This window comes from Anomaloglossus baeobatrachus, chromosome 1 (genome assembly GCF_048569485.1).
Source record: "Anomaloglossus baeobatrachus isolate aAnoBae1 chromosome 1, aAnoBae1.hap1, whole genome shotgun sequence".
Taxonomy (NCBI): Eukaryota; Metazoa; Chordata; class Amphibia; order Anura; family Aromobatidae; genus Anomaloglossus; species Anomaloglossus baeobatrachus.
Window position 1 is genome coordinate 745,024,446 of NC_134353.1, and position 22,818 is coordinate 745,047,263.

At 50.9% G+C, this 22,818-nt stretch overlaps 1 protein-coding gene across 1 annotated transcript in view; it reads left to right on the forward strand.

Moving 5' to 3' along the window:
• The window catches only part of DIABLO (diablo IAP-binding mitochondrial protein), a 29,391-nt gene extending 14,587 nt beyond the window's left edge, over positions 1-14,804 (forward strand). The window contains exons 5-6 of the mRNA XM_075323245.1: positions 4,054-4,150; positions 13,657-14,804. Coding sequence (XP_075179360.1) covers positions 4,054-4,150; positions 13,657-13,871 — 312 coding nt within the window. The 3' untranslated portion in view covers positions 13,872-14,804. The remainder of the gene's footprint in view (positions 1-4,053; positions 4,151-13,656) is intronic.
• Positions 14,805-22,818: the final 8,014 nt, after the last annotated feature.

The following is a 22,818-nucleotide window of genomic DNA, read 5'->3' on the forward strand; positions in this document are numbered from 1 at the left end:
GTGGGCACTCCAAGCAATCTCTGCTTGTCTGACTGAGATTAATGCTGTCACACGCAATTCTGCTCCGCAAGTTGTGTCTTTGACCTCTCAGGCGTCAGCCTTTTCGTCCTACGCCATGAACTCCGTCCTGGACTCGGCTAGCCGTACGGCTGTAGCATCCGCTAACTCTGTGGCAGTCCGCAGGGCCATGTGGCTGCGCGAATGGAAGGCAGACTCTGCTTCCAAGAGGTTCTTAACCGGTTTGCCGTTTTCTGGCGACCGTTTGTTTGGCGAACGATTGGATGAGATTATTAAGGAATCCAAAGGAAAGGATTCCTCCTTACCCCAGGCCAAACCCAAGAGACCTCAGAGGAAAATTCAACCGAGATTTCGGTCCTTTCGTCCCTCCGCCAAGTCCCAATCCTCTTCGTCCAACAGGCCGGAGAAAGGCCAGAGGAACTCCTATGCGTGGCGATCCAAGTCTCGCCCACAAAAGGCCGCAGGAGGCACTGCCTCCAAGACGGCTTCCTCATGACTCTCGGCCTCCCCTGGCCGCATCCTCGGTCGGTGGCAGGCTCTCCCGCTTTGGCGACGCCTGGTGGCCACATGTTCAAGACCGATGGGTGAGAGACATTCTGTCTCACGGTTACAGGATAGAGTTCAGCTCTCGTCCTGCGGCTCGTTTCTTCAGAACCTCTCCGCCCCCCGCTCAGGCCGACGCACTTTTTCAGGCAGTGGCCGCTCTAAAGATGGAAGGAGTTGTGGTCGCGGATTTTACTCCAACTTGTTCGTGGTGCCAAAAAAGGACGGGTCATTCCGTCCCGTTCTGGACCTCAAGCTACTCAACAGACATGTGAGAACCAGACGGTTCCGGATGGAATCTCTCCGCTCGGTCATCGCCTCGATGTCACAAGGAGACTTCCTAGCATCGATCGACATCAAGGATGCTTATCTCCATGTACCGATCGCGCCCGAGCATCAACGTTTCCTCCGTTTCGCCATCGGGGACGAACACCTCCAGTTCGTGGCATTGCCTTTCGGCTTGGCGACAGCCCCACGGGTTTTCACCAAAGTCATGGCATCCGTTGTGGCGGTCCTGCATTCTCAGGGCCACTCGGTGATTCCCTACTTGGACGATCTCCTAGTCAGGGCCCCGTCTCGGGTGGCGTGTCAACAAAGCCTATCTGTCACTCTGGCGACTCTCCAGCGGTTCGGGTGGATCATCAACTTCCCGAAATCTAAGTTGACACCGACCCAATCACTGACGTACCTTGGGATGGAGTTTCATACCCAGCAAGCGTTAGTCAAGCTTCCGAGCGACAAACAGCTTTCTCTGCAGGCAGGGGTGCAATCCCTTCTTTGCAGTCCGTCACACCCCTTAAGGCGCCTCATGCACTTCCTGGGGAAGATGGTGGCAGCTATAGAGGCAGTCCCGTTCGCGCAATTCCATCTTCGGCCACTCCAATGGGACATTCTCCGCAAATGGGACAGGAGTACGGCTTCCCTCGACAGGAAAGTCTCTCTTTCCCTTGCAACCAAGACGTCACTTCAGTGGTGGCTCCTTCCCAATTCTCTGGCGCAGGGAAAATCCTTCTTACCCCCAACCTGGGCTGTGGTCACCACGGACGCGAGCCTGTCAGGTTGGGGAGCGGTTTTTCTCCACCACAGGGCTCAGGGAACCTGGACTCCGATAGTCATCCCTTCAGATCAATATTCTGGAGATAAGAGCAGTGTATCTAGCCCTATTTGCTTTTCATCGGTGGCTGGAGGGCAGGCAGATCCGTATCCAGTCGGACAACGCCACTGCCGTCGCATACATCAACCACCAAGGCGGCACTCGCAGTCGTCAAGCCTTCCAGGAAGTCCGACAGATTCTGCAGTGGGTGGAGGCCACAGCCTCCACCATCTCCGCAGTTCACATCCCGGGCGTAGAAAACTGGGAAGCAGATTTTCTCAGTCGTCAGGGCATGGACGCGGGGGAATGGTCTCTGCACCCAGACGTGTTTCGAGAGATCTGTCGCCGCTGGGGAACGCCGGACGTCGATATCATGGCGTCACGGCACAACAACAAAGTCCCAGCATTCATGGCACGGTCTCAGGATCACAGAGCTCTGGCGGCGTACGCGTTGGTTCAGGATTGGTCACAGTTTCGACAGCCTTATGTGTTTCCTCCTCTGGCGATGCTGCCCAGAGTGCTACGCAAGATCAGGTCGGACTGCCGTCGCGTCATTCTCGTCGCTCCAGACTGGCCGAGGCGGTCGTGGTACCCGGATCTGTGGCATCTCACGGTGGGTCAACCGTGGGCGCTTCCAGACCGCCCAGACTTGCTGTCACAAGGCCCGTTTTTCCATCTGAATTCTTTGGCCCTCAACCTGACTGTGTGGCCATTGAGTCCTGGCTCCTAGCGTCTTCAGGGTTATCTCAGGATGTCATTGCCACCATGAGACACGCTAGGAAGCCTACGTCCGCCAAGATCTATTATAGGTCTTGACAAATCTTCCTATCCTGGTGCGCTAATAACGGTTTTCCTCCATGGCCGTTTGCCTTACCCACTTTTCTTTCATTCCTTCAATCCGGAATGGACAAGGGTTTGTCACTCGGCTCTCTCAAGGGCCAAGTATCGGCGCTCTCCGTGTTTTTTCAAAAGCGTCTAGCCAGGCTTCCGCAGGTCCGCACGTTCCTGCAGGGAGTTTGCCACATAGTCCCACCTTACAAGCGTCCGCTGGAACCCTGGGATCTTAACAGGGTGCTAACGGCTCTTCAGAAACCACCTTTCGAGCCGCTGCGGGATGTCTCTCTATCACGTCTTTCGCAGAAGGTGGCCTTCCTAGTGGCAGTCACATCACTCCGGAGAGTGTCTGAGCTTGCAGCGCTGTCATGCAAAGCCCCCTTCCTGGTGTTTCACCAGGATAAGGTGGTTCTGCGTCCGGTCCCGGAATTTCTCCCTAAGGTGGTATCCCCTTTTCATCTCAATCAGGATATCTCCTTGCCTTCATTTTGCCCTAATCCAATTCACCAGTGTGAAAAGGATATGCACTCTTTGGATCTTGTGAGAGCACTCCGGCTCTACGTGTCTCGCACGGCGCCCCTGCGTCGTTCAGATGCGCTCTTTGTCCTTGTCGCTGGCCAGCGTAAGGGCTCGCAGGCTTCCAAGTCAACTTTGGCTCGGTGGATCAAGGAACCGATTCTCGAAGCCTACCGTTCTTCTGGGCTTCCGCCTCCTTCAGGGCTGAAAGCCCATTCTACCAGAGCCGTGGGTGCGTCCTGGGCATTGCGGCACCGGGCTACGGCTCAGCAGGTGTGTCAGGCAGCTACGTGGTCGAGTCTGCACACTTTCACGAAACACTATCAAGTGCATACCTATGCTTCGGCAGACGCCAGTCTATGTAGGCGAGTCCTTCAGACGGCGGTTGCCCACCTGTAAGAGGGGGCCGTTTTTCGGCTCTTTTTTTATTGAGGTATTCTTTTACCCACCCAGGGACTGCTCTTGGACGTCCCAATTGTCTGGGTCTCCCAATGGAGCGACAAAGAAGGGAATTTTGTTTACTTACCGTAAATTCCTTTTCTTCTAGCTCCTATTGGGAGACCCAGCACCCGCCCCTGTACCCTTCGGGCTGGTGGTTCTTTTGTGTACACATGTTGTTCATGTTGAATTGTTCTTTTGGTTCATGGTTTTCAGTTCTCCGAACATCCTTCGGATTGCATTTACCCTAGACCAATTTATAAGTTTTCTCCTTCCTGCTTTTGCACCAAAACTGAGGAGCCCGTGGTCCACGGGAGGGTGTATAGGCAGAGGGGAGGGGTTACACTTTTTAAAGTGTAATACTTTGTGTGGCCTCCGGAGGCAGAAGCTATACACCCAATTGTCTGGGTCTCCCAATAGGAGCTAGAAGAAAAGGAATTTACGGTAAGTAAACAAAATTCCCTTCTTTCCCACCATGCCGTATTTTGACATTTGTCTTTAAATTAAGTAGAATAAAGTTATATCTACCCTCAATTTTATTTTTTTTTTCTAACTTTATATTGATAGAACTTTCTGTAAAAAAAAAAAAAAATAAAATATATTATTTCTAGATGAAAAAGCTGCTTGAAGAATACCAGAAGTATGAGGCCAGCTGGGCACGTGCTGTCAGTCTTTCAGAGCTGGCAGCTGAAGCTGCTTACCAGGCTGGTGAGTATTCAATTCACATTAACAAAAAGAGCTCAGTTGGCCATTTTATCTTTACTTTGTTAAATGCGATGGATACATAATTTTGTGGCACTTACTAATATATACGTGTTAGTACAACCTTCACCGCTCTCCTGTTCATATAATGACTGCTGGTGGGGGAGCGTGTGACCAGACCGGAAGGCGGCACGAATAAGTGTAGGAGAAGAGCTACCCACTGACAGCTGACTCGGCATTGGCGTTGGCTGTCAGTCAGTGCCGGGGGCATGCTTACAACTACCACGCACAGTACACTGAGCGGTGACTGAACACGTGGTGGCGAAGAACCCTATAACTGAAAGCCAAGCGGTACCAGAAGGAATTAAGGGGTATTCCCATCATAAAAGATGCATTTTATTAAGCAGAAAATGTGTAAATATTTTTGTAATTTACATCTAACTAAAATTATGCTCTGTTCAGAAAAATAACCATTGTTCATCCTTTGAATAGGCCTCCTGTCATGGCGTTATGTCAGTGAGTTTTATCTTTCAATCACAGGGGCTATGTTTGCTTCTTTTGTGATTGTAATGCCACTTTATTTCCTCCCTCGAAGTGCAGGCGCTGGGCAGATTTAAAACACTATTAACCTGCAGATTGACCCCATATCTGCAGGATAATAGCATTTTTTTCACATGCCAAGTTCCCTTTAACTACCTAAATGGAACAATAAAGTGAAAATGAATACAAACTACATTTCCTGAATATATGATGTCACATAGGTGAACATTTGGTGTTACTCTTATTTTATTTTAAAAAAATGTATTAAATGCATGTTCCCTTGTGTATATATAATCAGTAGAAGGCACGGCACTCCAAAACTTCAGTACGATTGAGGCAGAGGATGGCAAAGCCTGATCTGAGCTCAGTCTTGCTTGGTGCTGAAGCTTTGAAGTGCCATGTTTTTTGGTGTCAAGCCCAGTGATTGATTGGGCGAACCCGAACTGTGAAGTTCGGGGTCCATGCACAGACCTCTCAGGGAAGTTGTGTTACAGTTGGGCCATCTGGATAAAGGGCTAGGGGGCTGCTAAATGGGGATTAAAACTGGACAATTATACTTAGTTTCTGCTCGGCTGTCACACTGCTTCAGGGTCAGCTCATTAAGCCTTATGAATATTCACCATTTCCCCACCTACCCTCTATGACAGTGTCTGTGATTGGTTGGAGTCAGACTACCCCCACCCTCTGTGCCGGCGTCTGTGCTTGGTTGCAGTCTCCAGCTGTTTGCTTTATATGCGATAGGTATCAAAATACAGGGGACTCGCCGTGTGGCTTAGGCCTAATAGTCTGTTTACTCAGGCAGACCAGAGTAAGTGATATGTAGTGAGTGTTCTGGAGTAGATCGCTCAGTGCACTTAGGATGTCATGGTTCTCGGCAATGCGAGTCCGTTTTTATACTGGGCAATGCACTGCCGAGAACGATGATCTGTGCAGAAGATCCTTTCACCTGATTAATAAGTATTTTTCTCACAGGCACCTATCCTAAGGTTTCTCCATGAAACAAGCTGCCGGTTATTTTAGTCTTTTAGTGATTACGTCTATAGATAAAATCTAAAATAATTGCTAATTTAAATGTATTTAGGAATTTATAACCTTTTTTTTTTTCTATTCTTGGAGAACCCCTCTAAAGGGAAACCTGTCAGTTGCAATACACACCCAGAACCACAAGCAGTTCTGGGTACATATTGCTAATCCTTGTCTAACTGTCTTTGTATCTAGTGGCATAGATCAAGGGATCTTTAGAAAAAGTATTTTGGTCATGCGCACTACATGGGTTTGAAGCCAGGACTTGTACACTCGGCTTCATAGTGCGCATGACCACCGGGTGTATGAGTCCTGGCTTCAAACCCATGTAGTGTGCATGAACGAAAGTCCGGGATCATGCGCACTGAACTGAAATTCAGGAATCGGACGCAATGGCAGCAGAGAGGTGAGCGCGACCATCCTCTGATACTGCACATTCATTAAAGGGAAAGTGTTGCGGATTTATATATTCCAAACAATGATTACTTGTAAGATAACATGCAGTTATAATGTTATCTTGCTTTAAATAAAGATGTCTTTCAGTTTTTATAATGCTGGAAAACTGGTAATGGGGGGCTGCCATTTTACATTCCAAGTTTTAGCACGACAGTGCAGGCTCAATTTACAGCACCTCATGGACATAGGCGATAGTAGTCGGATTCCGACCCTTTTAGTTCTGTTACAACTGAAATGGTAATGCCTATGTGGGCTGCCCAATTCACAGCCGTGGGTGTGTTCAGCCGCCCTTTTTCCATAGCCCACGCTTTCGGCTGGGCTGCATTTTTCCCCTACAGCCAGGATCTGAAAGACCAAGCAGTACCATCCTAACAGATCCTAGAACAGTAACGTTGCCGACAGTTGGAGCGGCGTGCAGCAGTGGATTACCATCTCCAATGACACCCCCTCTCTCTGCTCCCCCCCCCCCCCCCGCGTCCATGCAGCAGAGCCGTGTGTGTTTGTGTGTATGCAGAGCATGTGAGTACCGGCACCCCCCCCCCCCCGCTACTGTCTCCACTGACACCCACCCGCTCCCCCCTCTAATCCTGCCCTATATTATACTGTCTGCTGAGCCGTGTATCTAATCCTCTCCTGTGTGATACAGCAACTCAGCACACAGTATCTAATCCTATCCTGTGTGATACTGCCTGCTGAGCTGTATCTAATCCTATCCTATTGTGATACTGCCTGCTGGGCTGTATCTAATCCTATCCTGTGATTCTGTCTGCTGAGCCATGTAGCTAATCCTCTCCTATATGATACTGAGTTGCTGTATCTAAACCTATCCTGTGTGATACTGTCTCCAGAGCTGGGTATCTAATCCTATCCTGTGTGATACTCCTGCTGTCCTTGGTGACACTTTATACATTTCTGGTCACCAACAAAATGGCTCTGCACTGTGATCCTAAATTTCAGTCCCTGTTATCCTGTTGTAAACATCCAGATTGAGAGGGGGAGGTGACATCACACACAGGAGAGCAGACTCCGCCCACTTTACTGCAGCTGTAATGCAGGCTATTTCTACAGTGGGATTTCTGTAAGATGTCAGCAGCTACTCCCCCTAGTGTTTAACAGTGGAAAATAACAAACTTTTTTTTTTATATATATTTTGCTCAATTAAAAGCAAATAATAATATTTAAGCAAAACATTAATACTTTATATTTCTTTGTCGCTCTATTGGGAGACCCAGACAATTGGGTGTATAGGCTATGCCTCCGGAGGCCGCACAAAGTATTACACTTAAAAGTGTTAAGCCCCTCCCCTTCTGCCTATACACCCCCCGTGCTCCCACGGGCTCCTCAGTTTTTTGCTTTGTGCGAAGGAGGTCAGACACGCACGCACAGCTCCACAGATTGGTCAGCAGCAGCTGCTGACCATGTCGGATGGAAGAAAAGTGGGCCCATATAGGGCCCCCAGCATGCTCCCTTCTCACCCCACTCTTGTCGGTGGTGTTGTAAGGTTGAGGTATCCATTGCGGGTACGGAGGCTGGAGCCCACATGCTGTTTTCCTTCCCCATCCCCCTCAGGGCACTGGTGGAAGTGGGATCCTATCGATCTCCAGGCACTGAGACCGTGCTTCATCCACAACTCCTGTGGAGCCTGCTGGATAGGAGCCGGGTATCGTTCAGGGACATGGCCCTGCTACTTGGAGGTACTCTGTATCCCGGTGGGGACCGCGCACAGCAACACTCCAGCTTTGCTGGGTGTGCTAGTGCACCGGGGACCGCGGCGCTGACCGGGTTAATATGTGCCATTACACACTCAGCGTTGCTGAGTGTGTTTATGTATAGGGACTGCCGCACTGACCGCCGCTGCCATGGAAACACTGCGGCGCGGCTGGGACTTGTAGTGCGCCGGGGACTTCCACGCCGGCCGCGCTTTTACGGCGGCCGCATTTATTACTAGAGTCCCCGGCTTTTTGCGGCCTAGTTCCTTTCCTCCCACGCCCAGCCCTGACAGGCAGGGGAAGGGCGGGACGCTGCTCAGAACGAGCAGCACTGAGGGCTGGAGCATGCTTTGCATACTCCACTCCCCTCACTGTGCACAGTGCGGGCACCAGTTCCCGCTCTTTCTGGGTCACGCCCACGGCTCCCTCCTCTCCTCAGGACGCATTCCTGTCAGCTCCTCGGACGCTGCAGAGGGGGACAAAGTCTGGGAGACCCAGGCAGGGACTCTGGTGGCCTCACAACCGTTTTAAGCGGGTGGTAAGCAGCACCTGTGGTGCTAGCCCCATTGTGCAGTAGTGTAACATTATATGTTTATTTTACACTGTATAGTGCACAGTTGATTTCTGGCTATATACCCTATTGTGTTGCTCAGGGAAGATAATAGCATGGCGCCCACGAAAGGAAGGGGTGCCAAAACACAGGCTTATTATGTTGCCTGCGCCGCATGTACGACCCCGCTACCGACAGGTTCCACTGACCCTCATTGTGTGCACTGTTCGGCCCCTGTGGCACTTGCTCAGCCAGAGCCTCTGCTAGGGGGGGCCCAGGGGGAGCCACCTGCTAACACTGTTCAGGTGACAGGGACGGAGTTTGCAAAACTCTCTGAGACTATGGCTAAGATACTAGAAGCCTTGCAGTCCAGGCCGGTATCTCGGCACAGGGACTCTGTTGAATCTTTGTTCCCTGGCCCACCTCAGCTGGACCAACAATGTCCTCCCGGGGTATCTCATGGATCCCAAGCTGAGGGTTCTGACACAGACCCCAGCCCCAGACCGACTAAGCGAGCTCGCTTAGATTTTCCCTCGACATCATCATATTGCGCAGGGTCTCAGAGGGGGGAATCTCTGGTTGGTGATGCGGAGACAGCTGATCAGGATTCTGATCCTGAGGCCGCTCTCAATCTTGATACTCCGGACGGGGACGCCATAGTGAACGACCTTATTGCGTCCATCAATCGTATGTTGGATATTTCTCCCTCAGCTCCTCCGGTGGAGGAGTCAGCTTCCCAGCAGGAGAAATTCCGTTTCAGGTTTCCCAAGCGTACACCGAGTATGTTTCTGGACCACTCTGATTTCAGAGAGGCAGTCCAGAATCACCATGCTTGTCCAGATAAGCGTTTTTCTAAGCGCCTTAAGGATACACGTTATCCCTTTCCCCCTGACGTGGTCAAAAGTTGGGCTCAGTGTCCCAAAGTGGATCCTCCAATCTCCAGACTGGCAGCTAGATCCATACTTGCAGTGGAAGATGGGGCTTCACTCAAAGATGCCACTGACAGGCAGATGGAGCTCTGGTTGAAATCCATCTATGAAGCTATCGGCCCTTCTTTTGCCCCAGCATTCGGCATTTGCGTCTTACGCTATTAATGCTGTCCTGGACTCTGCGAGCCGTACGGCGGTTGCAGCCGCCAATTCGGTGGTACTCCGCAGGGCCTTGTGGCTACGGGAATGGAAGGCAGATTCTGTTTCCAAAAAGCGCTTAACCAGTTTGCCAATTTCTGGCGACCGATTGTTTGGCGAGCGTTTGGATGAAATCATCAAACAATCCAAGGGAAAGGATACATCCTTACCCCAGCCCAAACCGAACATACCCCAACAGAGGAAGGGGCAGTCGAGGTTTCGGTCCTTTCGGGGCGCGGGCAGGTCCCAATTCTCCTCGTCCAAAAGGCCTCAGAAAGATCAAAGGAACTCTGATGCATGGCGGTCTAAGTCACGTCCTAAAAAGACCACCGGAGGTGCCGCTACCAAAGCGGCTTCCTCATGACTTTCGGCATCCTCACTCCGCATCCTCGGTCGGTGGCAGGCTCTCCCGCTTTTGCGACACCTGGCTGCCACGGGTAAAAGACCGTTGGGTGAGAGACATTCTGTCTCACGGTTACAAGATAGAGTTCACCTCTCGTCCCCCGACTCGATTCTTCAGGTCATCCCCGCCTCCCGAGCGAGCCGAGGCTCTTCTGCAGGCGCTGGGCATTCTGAAGGCAGAAGGAGTGGTGGTCCCTGTTCCTCTTCAGCAACAGGGCCACGGTTTTTACTCCAACTTGTTTGTGGTCCCAAAGAAGGACGGGTCTTTTCGACCTGTCCTGGACCTGAAACTTCTCAACAAACACGTAAAGACCAGGCGGTTCCGGATGGAATCCCTCCGCTCCGTCATCGCCTCAATGTCCCAGGGAGATTTCCTTGCATCGATCGATATCAAAGATGCTTATCTCCACGTACCGATTGCTCCAGAGCACCAGCGCTTCTTGCGCTTCGCCATAGGAAACGAACACCTGCAGTTCGTGGCACTGCCGTTCGGCCTGGCAACAGCCCCACGGGTTTTCACCAAGGTTATGGCTACTGTAGTAGCGGTCCTCCACTCTCAGGGTCACTCGGTGATCCCGTACTTGGACGATCTGTTGATCAAGGCACCCTCTCTAGAGGCATGCCAACACAGCCTCGACGCTACCCTGGAGACTCTCCAGAGTTTCGGGTGGATCATCAATTTTCCAAAGTCAAATCTGACACCGGCCCAATCGCTGACATACCTTGGCATGGAGTTTCATACCCTCTCAGCGATAGTGAAGCTTCCGCTGATCAAGCAGCGGTCACTACAAACAGGGGTACAATCTCTCCTTCAAGGTCGGTCACACACCTTGAGGCGCCTCATGCACTTCCTGGGGAAGATGGTGGCAGCAATGGAGGCAGTTCCTTTCGCGCAGTTTCACCTGCGTCCTCTTCAATGGGACATCCTACGCAAATGGGACAGGAAGCCGACGTCCCTCGACAGGAACGTCTCCCTCTCGCAGGCGACCAAAGCTTCCCTTCGGTGGTGGCTTCTTCCCACTTCATTATCGAAAGGGAAATCCTTCCTACCCCCATCCTGGGAGGTGGTCACGACGGACGCGAGTCTGTCAGGGTGGGGAGCGGTTTTTCTCCACCACAGGGCTCAGGGTACGTGGACCCAGCAAGAGTCCTCGCTTCAGATCAATGTTCTGGAAATACGGGCAGTGTATCTTGCCCTGAAAGCGTTCCAGCAGTGGCTGGAAGGCAAGCAGATCAGAATTCAGTCGGACAATTCCACAGCGGTGGCATACATCAACCACCAAGGCGGCACACACAGTCGGCAAGCCTTCCAGGAAGTCCGGCGGATTTTGATGTGGGTGGAAGCCACGGCCTCCACCATCTCTGCAGTTCACATTCCAGGCGTGGAAAACTGGGAAGCAGATTATCTCAGTCGCCAGGGCATGGACGCAGGGGAATGGTCCCTTCACCCGGACGTGTTTCAGGAGATCTGTTGCCGCTGGGGGGTGCCGGACGTCGACCTCATGGCGTCCCGGCACAACAACAAGGTACCGGCGTTCATGGCACGGTCTCAAGATCCCAGAGCTCTGGCGGCAGACGCCTTAGTTCAGGATTGGTCGCAGTTTCAGCTCCCTTATGTGTTTCCTCCGCTGGCACTGTTGCCCAGAGTGTTACGCAAGATCAGGGCCGACTGCCGCCGCGTCATCCTCGTCGCTCCAGACTGGCCGAGGCGGTCGTGGTACCCGGATCTGTGGCATCTCACGGTCGGCCAACCGTGGGCACTACCAGACCGACCAGACTTGCTATCTCAAGGGCCGTTTTTCCATCTGAATTCTGCGGCCCTCAACCTGACTGTGTGGCCATTGAGTCCTGGATCCTAGCGTCTTCAGGGTTATCTCAAGACGTCATTGCCACTATGAGACAAGCTAGGAAACCAACGTCCGCCAAGATCTACCACAGGACGTGGAAAATTTTCCTGTCGTGGTGCTCTGCTCAGGGTATTTCTCCCTGGCCTTTTGCCTTGCCCACTTTTCTGTCCTTCCTTCAATCTGGACTGGAAAAGGGTTTGTCGCTCGGCTCCCTTAAGGGACAAGTCTCAGCGCTCTCTGTGTTTTTCCAGAAGCGCCTAGCCAGACTTCCACAGGTACGCACGTTCCTGCAGGGGGTTTGTCACATCGTCCCTCCTTACAAGCGGCCGTTAGAACCCTGGGATCTGAACAGGGTGCTGATGGTTCTTCAGAAACCACCATTCGAGCCAATGAGGGAAATTTCTCTCTCACGCCTTTCGCAGAAAGTGGTTTTTCTGGTAGCAGTCACTTCACTTCGGAGAGTGTCTGAGCTAGCAGCGCTGTCATGCAAAACCCCTTTCCTGGTGTTTCACCAGGACAAGGTGGTTCTGCGTCCGGTTCCGGAATTTCTCCCTAAGGTGGTATCCCCCTTTCATCTCAATCAGGATATCTCCTTACCTTCTTTTTGTCCTCATCCAGTTCACCAATGTGAAAAGGATTTGCACTTGTTAGATCTGGTGAGAGCACTCAGACTCTACATTTCTCGTACGGCGCCCCTGCGCCGCTCGGATGCACTCTTTGTCCTTGTCGCTGGCCAGCGTAAAGGGTCACAGGCTTCCAAATCAACCCTGGCTCGGTGGATCAAGGAGCCAATTATCGAAGCTTACCGTTCGACTGGGCTTCCGGTTCCCTCAGGGCTGAAGGCCCATTCTACCAGAGCCGTGGGCGCGTCCTGGGCTTTGAGGCACCAGGCTACGGCTCAGCAGGTGTGTCAGGCGGCTACCTGGTCGAGCCTGCACACTTTCACGAAGCACTATCAGGTGCATACCTATGCTTCGGCGGATGCCAGCCTAGGTAGACGAGTCCTTCAGGCGGCGGTTGCCCACCTGTAGGAAGAGGCCGTTTTACGGCTCTCTTACGAGGTATTATTTTACCCACCCAGGGACTGCATTTGGACGTCCCAATTGTCTGGGTCTCCCAATAGAGCGACAAAGAAGAAGGGAATTTTGTTTACTTACCGTAAATTCCTTTTCTTCTAGCTCTAATTGGGAGACCCAGCACCCGCCCCTGTTTTTTTGTGTACACATGTTGTTCATGTTGAATGGTTTCAGTTCTCCGATATTCCTTCGGATTGAAGTTACTTTAAACCAGTTTATAATTCTTTTTCCTCCTTCTTGCTTTTGCACCAAAACTGAGGAGCCCGTGGGAGCACGGGGGGTGTATAGGCAGAAGGGGAGGGGCTTAACACTTTTGAGTGTAATACTTTGTGCGGCCTCCGGAGGCATAGCCTATACACCCAATTGTCTGGGTCTCCCAATTAGAGCTAGAAGAAAAGGAATTTACGGTAAGTAAACAAAATTCCCTTCTTTTTCAGTTACTAAATTTTTTTTTTTTTCTTGGGCGACACCTTCCCTTTAACATGTTAGCACGCCCACAGGGGAGTACTAACATGCTAAGGGACCGACTAGCCAAGGGAAGTAACACCCTTGCGGCTAATCACTGGCCTCATTAGCATATGATAAAAAAAATCTTTAGAAATACTTTTTCTAAAAATCCCTTTATCTATGCTACTAGATGCCGGGATTAGCAATATGCACCTAGAACTGCTCGTGGTTCTGGGTGCATATTGCACCTGCCAGGTTCCCTTTAAGTCACTAGTAATGTTGTATGGACGGTATTTCTTGGCTTGCCTATTTTCATAGCTTTTTCTTATGTGCAGGTGCAGACTATGTCTCTGTAACTGTAAGAAATCACATACAGTTGGTACAAATACAAGTGCAAGAGACCCGGGAGCTTGCTGTGAAAGCAGAGTCCATGCTGGCTGCTTCTCAATCAGAGGAGATTATAAAGACCGTTACAGAGGACAAACATAATCCACCCGATGGAGGCAGTCCTTCTGAAGACGTCCCTGAAGCTTACCTGCGTGAAGACTGAACCATGTGTTATTTGTTCTATTGTAAGAAGCAAACGACTATGTGTACCGTGTACTACTGATGGGCTATTACTAATCACGAGGGCAAAGCCACTGCTGCATTCTCTGCCACAAAATCTCAAGAGAATATATCTGCTTAGGAGAATCCCTCCCTGCGTTGTGGTATATACATGGAAACAGTCCCTGGAGTAATGTGCTGTGGCCCCTGGCGCTGAAGCTATAAATATAATATTTTCTAATAATCTCCACTGTATTAAGAGTGTAAAATAGAACTATTGTCCTTGTCTTTTGTAGTCACCCACAGCACAGACTCCTACAAAGTGGGTGCAGCTTTCTGAAGACAATGGGGCACCTGCGCTAATCATTACGGTACAGCAGTGTGTCCACTCCATACATCCACCCTACCTAACAGACTATGGATTCTGTGATATTAGGAGCTAATAAGCACTTCATCTTTGTAGCCCTTCTTTGTATGGTTTGCATTTAATGTCAAGATTTGTGTTTTCATAAATTGTCAGTTTTTCAGGTTTCATAAAAACAGAAATGACCTGAATGCCAACTGCTCGAGATATTTTTGATAATTTTATTAAAATGAAATTGTGTTTGGTTCCATCTTTTGACCTGTGCTTTAACATTATACTGTCATCACGTCAATGAAGAATCGTGCAGTATACTTCATTAACACTAGGCAGCAGAACTGAGCAAACCACTTGACCATGGTTTTTGCTTGTATGGAGGGTTTTAACTTCTCGGAAACGGCGTAGCATTAACAGCATTTAGAGAACACTGATGTCTGAGCCTTTGATTTTGAGTATATACAGTATATGCATGCAGGTTAGTACAAACACAATGTTCAGTTTGTATAAAGTGTACAGCTGATTTTGTGTGATAAGAAGCTGTTCTCTAATAAAAAATAAAATATTGTAAAATAGTGAGTATATGTCATTAACATGTAGCAACATTGGAGGTTTAAGGTACATTCCCATGGGATGAATTCAAAGTGGATTTTCTGAACCAACCATGTGTAAGGGGATTTAAGCATCCACATGCTGTGGAGAAAAGCCGCTACATAAATTGTCTGGTTAAGTAGATTTGACTTTTGCAGCCTTCAATGCAAAGAATAGGTCAGCGATATATGTGCATCAAGGAAACCAAAGCAATATTTGCACAAGTTAGGCTATGTGCGCACGTTGCGTACTAGCCCTGCAGAAATTTCTGCAGCGATCTGAAGAGCACACATGCGCTTCAAATCGCTGCAGAAAATGTCCGTAGAAAGAAAAAAAAAAGCCGATTCCATGCGCTCTGCCTGCAGCTCCTGCCATAGACAGAGCAGGAGCTGCCGGCAAAGCGCACGGAAGAAGTGACATGTCACTTCTTAGAACGCAGCGCTTCGGGCAGCAGCCGAAGTGCTGCGCTCTAAGACGCCACGTGCGCACGGCCCCTGCACAATCTCCATAGACTGTGCAGAGGACGCATGCAGTTACGCTGCGCTACAAAGCGCAGCGTAACTGCATGTATTTACGCAACGTGCGCACATAGCCTTACAGTGGGTATGCCTGCTGCAGACTTCCCACTGCAACATTCTAAAGTAAATAATATGTTCCAGTGTGAGCATTCCAAATTTGATTGGATTATTGAAATTGCCTATTTTTCGGATTATAAGACTCACTTTTCCTCCCAAACATTTGGGAGGAAAATGGGGGGTGCGTCTCAAAATCCAAATATAGCTTTACCTGAAGGGTCCTGTCTGTGCGGTGATCGGGCGGCCAGGTGCCTGTGCGCGGGCAGAAGCCGGGTGCCTGTGTGCGGGAGGCAGCCGGCACCGACAGGCACCCGGCTGCCGCCCGCACACAGCCACAGGTACCTGGCTGCCACCCGCAAGCACAGGTACCCGGCCGCTTGCACGCAGGGTGGCGGGCAGCCTACTGGCTGCCACTCTGTGCGGGCGGGTCGGGCGGATGTGCAGCAGGTTACCCAGTTTGTCTGCGGTCTCAGTTTCAAATGATAGCGCTGGAAGTGTGTGCAGATGGAGCTCCATCTGCGCATGCGCCGCATCGGGAGTCAGCGTGTGCGCAGATGGAGTCCTTGGATGAGAGCTCCATCTGCTCATGTGCCGCTCCAAGCGCCATCACTTGAACCGGGACCTGGGACACTCACTGCACCGGCTTCCTGCACGACTCACCCGCCGCCGCCACCACTGACCTGCTGCGCCTGCGAGCAATAATATCTCCTTTTCTTTTTGGAGAGGAGGGAACACAATAACAATATTCTCTGAGAAGTGTAAAACGCTGTCTTCATCTAATATAGATTTTACTGGAGAACTGAAATATCAATTCAGGAGGAGAAAGAAGCAGATTTCTTGATCAGCTTTATTACAATGTTTCTTATTTTCATGTGTACTATTGGCTTATGAAATATTAAATTGACAGTCATTATGACAGTAACATGACTAATTTTACTATTTAACACCTGTCAGCAGCATGGTGCCAGCTTCATAAGCAAAAACCTGATGACTTGCTCCCTTTACAAAATTGTGTAAACCCCCTTTAATAAATGTACACTATGGTTTCCCTAGTTACACTATCTAAATGAAATGTTGATGCCCCCCACCCACCCCCAAAAAATAATTTTAAGTGAAAAGGTTGTTATTGCAGAATATCAATCTATAGCCTTATTCAGATGTGCCTGATGACACACATCTGTAAAAAAAACATGGTTCGAATTTCATTAGTGTTTTGAAGGAACGTCAGTGAGTCAGTTTATATGATTCGTGTTTTACCAGTCATTTTCACGTATAAAATAAAAAAAGCTTCTATTTATTCCAATGTTATTAATGTAAAAAATAGCAACAAAAAGAGGAGCTAAAAACTCCCCCAAAAATGTATTATAAAATGTACTCACAGCAAAAAAGGGCAACCAGTCCAGTTAGCCCAGGCCAACACATCTAATGCACAAACAGGATGCAGACAAGCCTCTCAACATGATGGACACTTCACAGGTGCAAGGTAAATTGCACACCAGTGGCGCGCATAGGGCACTGTTCACACTTGTATGCGCATGGTGTCCAGCCAGCAACCTATTACCACGCCCTTACTATTAGATTAGGAGGGTTAGGGTATGTGCGCACGTTGCTTTTTACCTGCTTTTTTGCTGCTTTTTCTTCTGCGCTGTTTAATGCCAAAATGGATGTGTTCTTCTATTCAAGCAAAGTCTATGGGAATTTGGGTTTCTTGTTCACACTATGTTGTTCAAAATGCTGCCTTTTTGTGGCAGAACTTTGGTCAAAAACTCAGCTTTGCAGTGCAAAACCCAAATGGCAAAAACAATTGACATGTTGCTTCTTTGAAAAGCTGAGTTTTTGACCAAAGTTCTGCCACAAAAAGGCAGCATTTTGAACAACATAGTGTGAACAAGAAACCCAAATTCCCATAGACTTTGCTTGAATAGAAAAACACATCCATTTTGGCATTAAACAGCGCAGAAGAAAAAGCAGTAAAAAAGCAGGTAAAAAGCAACGTGCGCACATACCCTTACCCGGACACTACTCACTGCAGCACGTAAGGGACAGAAATTCCACTATGCACGGCCGTATTAAGAGGCCCGGCTGCACCCCTCATAGTCAATGTGCAAAAAATACATATAAAATATATGTGAGGTATTAGTTTGTAAATTGGCCAATGTACGTAAGCCCACAATCCTCATCACGGATCCTCACGCTTGTGGGTCCCTACACTGATAAATATCAAAAATAGCAACAAAAAGAGGAGCTTTTGCACCTGTGAAGTGTCCATCATGTTGAGAGGCTTGTCTGCATCCTGTTGTGCATTAGATGTGTTGGCCTGGGCTAACTGGACTGGTTGCCCTTTTTTGCTGTGAGTGTGAGTACATTTTATAATACATTTTTGGGGGAGTTTTTAGCTCCTCTTTTTGTTGCTGCCCTCACGCGCGCCGGGGAGCTAAATGCGCAGGCGCGAGATTATGGGTGGGTAAGAGGATGGCGCTGGTGAGGTCATGCACAGCGCCGACCATAATCTCGAGCCTGCACAGTTAATTCACCGGCGCAAGCGAGGACAGCTATATTTTCTCGCTCTGCCCGCGATATGGCAGAGCGAACTGCGCCTGCCGACATAACTGCAGGCACGAGATTTGAAAATGCGACAAGGAGGATGACTGAGGACATCATCACGTCAATCAAGAAGGGAGGAAGGCAATCAGCGGCAGGAGGGGGAATAGGAGCATAAAATAAGCCCGCCCATCTGGCTAACACAGGTAAATATAATTAGCATACCTAACGGCCAGGTTTTATAAAGTTATTTTTGGGGTCTGATAGGGGAGTCAGGGTCAAGGTGCACATTCATAGAATGCAGCCCAGGAGCTGCAGAAGGTGATTCTTTTAGTTTAATAGGGAAAAATCTGGTGCCAGGTTCCCTTTAAGGCTTCCTTTACGCACAATTCTTGAACTACTGATTACTGTTACTGTTCTACCAGAATAAAATAACAGAATTGCTTACTGACGTGGTATTTTACAAAAACCAGAAAACTCTTGCGTCTTCCATGCAACAGCATATCGGGAGATCTGATAAGCATCTGGTTGGCTCTACCTCTCCAACGTTTTGTTAGTCAAGTTCACTTTTCTCCTATTTCAGTTTTCTCTTTCATTTCATTGGGGGACACAGGCAAAAAAAAAAAAGTTTAACTCCTCCTCCGCAGTATATACCCACCTACCGGCAGGAAGTTATTCGTTTTTTTTTTTGCTTAGTGTCGTGGGAGATAAACATGGGTATTTTCTTTGTCGCTCCATTGGGAGACCCAGACAATTGGGTGTATAGCTTCTGCCTCCGGAGGCCACACAAAGTATTACACTTTAAAAAGTGTAACCCCTCCCCTCTGCCTATACACCCTCCCGTGGACCACGGGCTCCTCAGTTTTATGCTTTGTGTGGAAGGAGGCACACATCCACTCATGCATTCTCATAACTTAGTTGTCGGTTGGAAGAAAAGAGGACCCCCACGGGGTCCCCGGCATGCTCCCTTCTCACCCCACTATGTCGGCGGTGTTGTTAAGGTTGAGGTACCCATTGCGGGTACAACGGCTGGAGCCACATGCCGTCTCCTTCACCATCCCTTATGCGGCTCTGGGAGAAGTGGGATCCTGAGCGGTCATCCATTTACTGGGACCGTGCTCCATCCGCAGCCCCTGGTGGAACCTGCCGGACCGGAGCCTTTTCAACCCCAGGGACCGGGCCCTGCTACTTAAAGGTACTCTGTGTCCCCATTGGGGACTGTACAGGAAGCGCACCTTCTTCCCGGAAGCCGCGGTAGTCGTAAAGCTGGGGAGGCACGTGGACTTCCGCGCCGACTGGGCCTGCTTGTCGGGCGCGGTCTCAAATTTAGTCCCCGGCTTCACCGCGGCCTAGTCGCGAAAATCCCGCCCCTGGGCCTGCCTGTCAGGGGTAAGGACCGGATTACCGACATGATGTCGGATGTGACGGCTGGAGCATCCTGCATGTCTTCCTCCCCCCTCACTGACCACTGTGGGGACCCCAGACGGTACCCATTGCGGGTACGGAAGCTGGAGCCACAGGCCGTCTCCTTCACCATCCCTTATGCGGCTGGGAGAAGTGGGACCTGAGCGGTCATCCATCTGCTGGGACCGTGCTCCATCCGCAGCCCCTGGTGGAACCTGCCGGACCGGAGCCTCTTCAACCCCAGGGACCGGGCCCTGCTACTTAAAGGTACTCTGTGTCCCCATTGGGGACTGTACAGGGAGCGCACCTTCTTCCCGGAAGCCGCGGTAGTTGTAAAACTGAGGAGGCAGGTGGACTTCCGCGCCGACCGGGCCTGCTGGTCGGGCGCGGCCTCAAATTTAGTCCCCGGCTTCACCGCGGCCTAGTCGCGAAAATCCCGCCCTCGGGCCTGCCTGTCAGGGGTAAGGGCGGGATTACCGACATGACGTCGGATGTGAGGGCTGGAACATCCTGCATGTCTTCCTCCCCCCTCACTGACCACTGTGGGGAACCCAGACTCCCGCTCTTTGCTGGCGCCGCCCTCGGCCCACTCCTCCCCTGAGAGCTTCGGCGGCCATTTTCTGGCATTCTGCCGGTGGGTGCTTCTCAGGGGAGCTCAGGGTGAACACAGCACCCGGTACTGGTCCCCCTAGAGTGCCGGATACATATGTATATATTATATATATTTCTGTTCGGACAGACCGTATCCCCTTTTCTTTTCACATTTACCTTCAGTGGTCACTCTCCTAGGAGACAACAGGCACAGGTTTTTCTCACGGTCTGTACCTCTTGTGGGGCTATGTTACCTGCGGGATCCACCTACCCTCACTGTGAGCAATGCTCGACTCCTGTCTCGCTTGCTCAGCCGGAGCCCCGGGCACTGGTGGGCCCCTCGGCTCATGTAGACCCCCCTGCTCCCCCTGAGCAGGCTGCAGGGACAGAGTCACAGGTGTTGGCCCTCAGTCATTTTCATATGATCAAATGGTCTTCTTAGCTCCTTGAGGCATTGCAGTCCAGACCGGACCTTTCACAGGCCCTGACCCTGTAGCTTGTCTCTCCAGGCCTCGCTTGGTTAGCGCCGCAGCGTGCTCCCAGGTTGAGCCCTAGGTCTCAGGCGGAGGACTCCTGCCCGGACCGCAGTCCAAGACCGGCTAAGCGGTCTCGCTGGGACTCTTCCCCGACTTCCTCACGCTGCTAGGGATCCCAGCTTGAGGACTCTCAGGAAGACGAGGCGGACGGGGGAGCTCAGGGCTCTGGCCCTGACTTCACCCTTATCCTTGATACTCCTAAGGGGGACGCCTTAGTAAATGATCTTATCTCGTCCATCAACCAGGTGCTGGTTCGCTCTCCTCCGCCTCCTCCTGTAGAGGAGTCGGCTTCTCAGCAGGAGAAACACCAGTTTCGGTTCCCCAAACGTACACGCAATACGTTTTTTGATCACTCTAACTTCAGGGATGCTGTCCAAAAACCCGGAGCGGTCCCGGACAAGCGCTGGGTTAAACGTCACACTGACACGCGTTACCCCTTTCCATCTGAAGTCGTTCAGAGTTGGGCTCATTCTCCCAAGATGGATCCTCCAGTCTCCAAATTGGCTACTAGGTCCGTTGTGTCTGTTGCAAATGGCTCATCACTGAAGATAGAGCTCTTGGTGAAGTCCATCTATGAGGCCACGGGCACGTCTTTCGCCCCGGCCTTTGCAGCCGTGTGGGCTCTCCAAGCAATCTAGGCTTGTCTGAAGGAGTTTAATGCTGTCACATGGAATTTTGCTCCGCATGTTCCGTCTTTGACTCTCGGGCATCAGCCTTTTCGTCCTGCGCCATGAACGCCGTCCTGGACTCCACTAGCCGCACGGCTGTAGCATATGCTAACTCCGTGGCAGTTCGCAGGGCCATGTGGCTGCGCGAATGGGAACCAGACTCGGCTTCAAAAAGGTTCTTAACTGGTTTGCTTTTTTCTGGCGACCGTTTATTTGGCGAACGATTGGATGATATTATTAGGAATCCAAGGGAAAGGTCTCCTCCTTACCCCAGTCCAAACCTAAGAGACCTCAGCAAAGAAAAATCCAATCGAGGTTTCGGTCCTTTCGTCCCTCCGCCAAGCCACATTCTTCTTCGTCCAACAGGCCGGAGAAAGGCCAGAGGAACTCATATGCGTGGCGGCCCACGTCACAACCCCAAAAGTCCGCAGGGGGCACTGCCTCCAAAACGGCCTCCTCATGACTCTCGGCCTCCCCTAGCCGCATCCCCGGTCGGTGGCAGGCTCTTCCGCTTTGGCGGCGCCTGGTGGCCACAAGTTCAAGACCGATGGGTGAGAGACATTCTGTCTCATGGTTACAGGATAGAGTTCAGTTCTCGTCCTGTGGCTCGTTTCTTCAGAACCTCTGGGCCCCTTCTCAGGCGGCGTGTCAACAAAGCCTTGCCGTCGCTCTGGCGACTCTCCAGGGACAAACAGCTTTCTCTGCAGGCGGGGGTGCAATCACTTCTTCGGAGTCAGTCACACCCCTTAAGGCGCCTCAGGCACTTCCTGGGGAAGATGGTTGCAGCTATGGAGGCAGTGCCGTTCGCGAACCAAGGCGGCACTCGCAGTCGTCAAGCCTTCCAGGAAGTCCGGCGGATTCTGCAGTGGGTGGAAACCACAGGCTCCACCATCTCCGCAGTTCACATCCCGGGCGTAGAAAACTGGGAAGCAGATTTTTTTCAGTCGTCAGGGCCGCTTAGGAACCCAGGACGTCGATCTCTCAAGGTCCCGGCCTTCATGGCACGGTCTCAGGATCACAGACCTCTGGCAGCGGACGCTTTAGTCCAGGATTGGTCGCAGTTTCGACTGCCTTATATGTTTCCCCCTCTGGCGATGCTGCCAAGGGTACTACGCAGGATCAGGTCCGACTGCTGTCGTACCATTCTCGTCGCTCCAGACTGGCCGAGACGGTCGTAGTATCCGGATCTGTGGCATCTCACGGTGGGTCAACCGTGGGTACTTCCAGACCGCCCAGACTTGCTGTCACAAGGCCCGTTTTTTCCATCTGAATTCTGTGGCCCTCGACTAGGTGGCCATGGGCCCCTGACTCCTAGAGTCTTCAGGGTTATCTCAGGATGTCATTGCCACCACGAGACAAGCCAGGAAGCCAACGTCCGCCAAGATCTATTACAGGTCTTGGCAAGTCTTTCTATCCTGGTGCGCTGATAACGGCTTTCCTCCATGGCCGTTTGCCTTACCCACATTCCTTTCATTCCTACAATTTGGAATGGACAAGGGTTTGTCCCTCGGCTCTCTCTCTAGGGCCAAGTCTCCACGCTCTCCGTGTTTTTTCTTTCAAAAGCGTCTTGCCAGGCTTCCGCAGGTCCGCACGTTCCTGCAAGGGGGCTGCCACATGGTTCCACCTTACAAACGTCCGTTGGAACCCTGGGATCTTAGCAGAGTCTTGACGACTCTTCAAAAGCCGC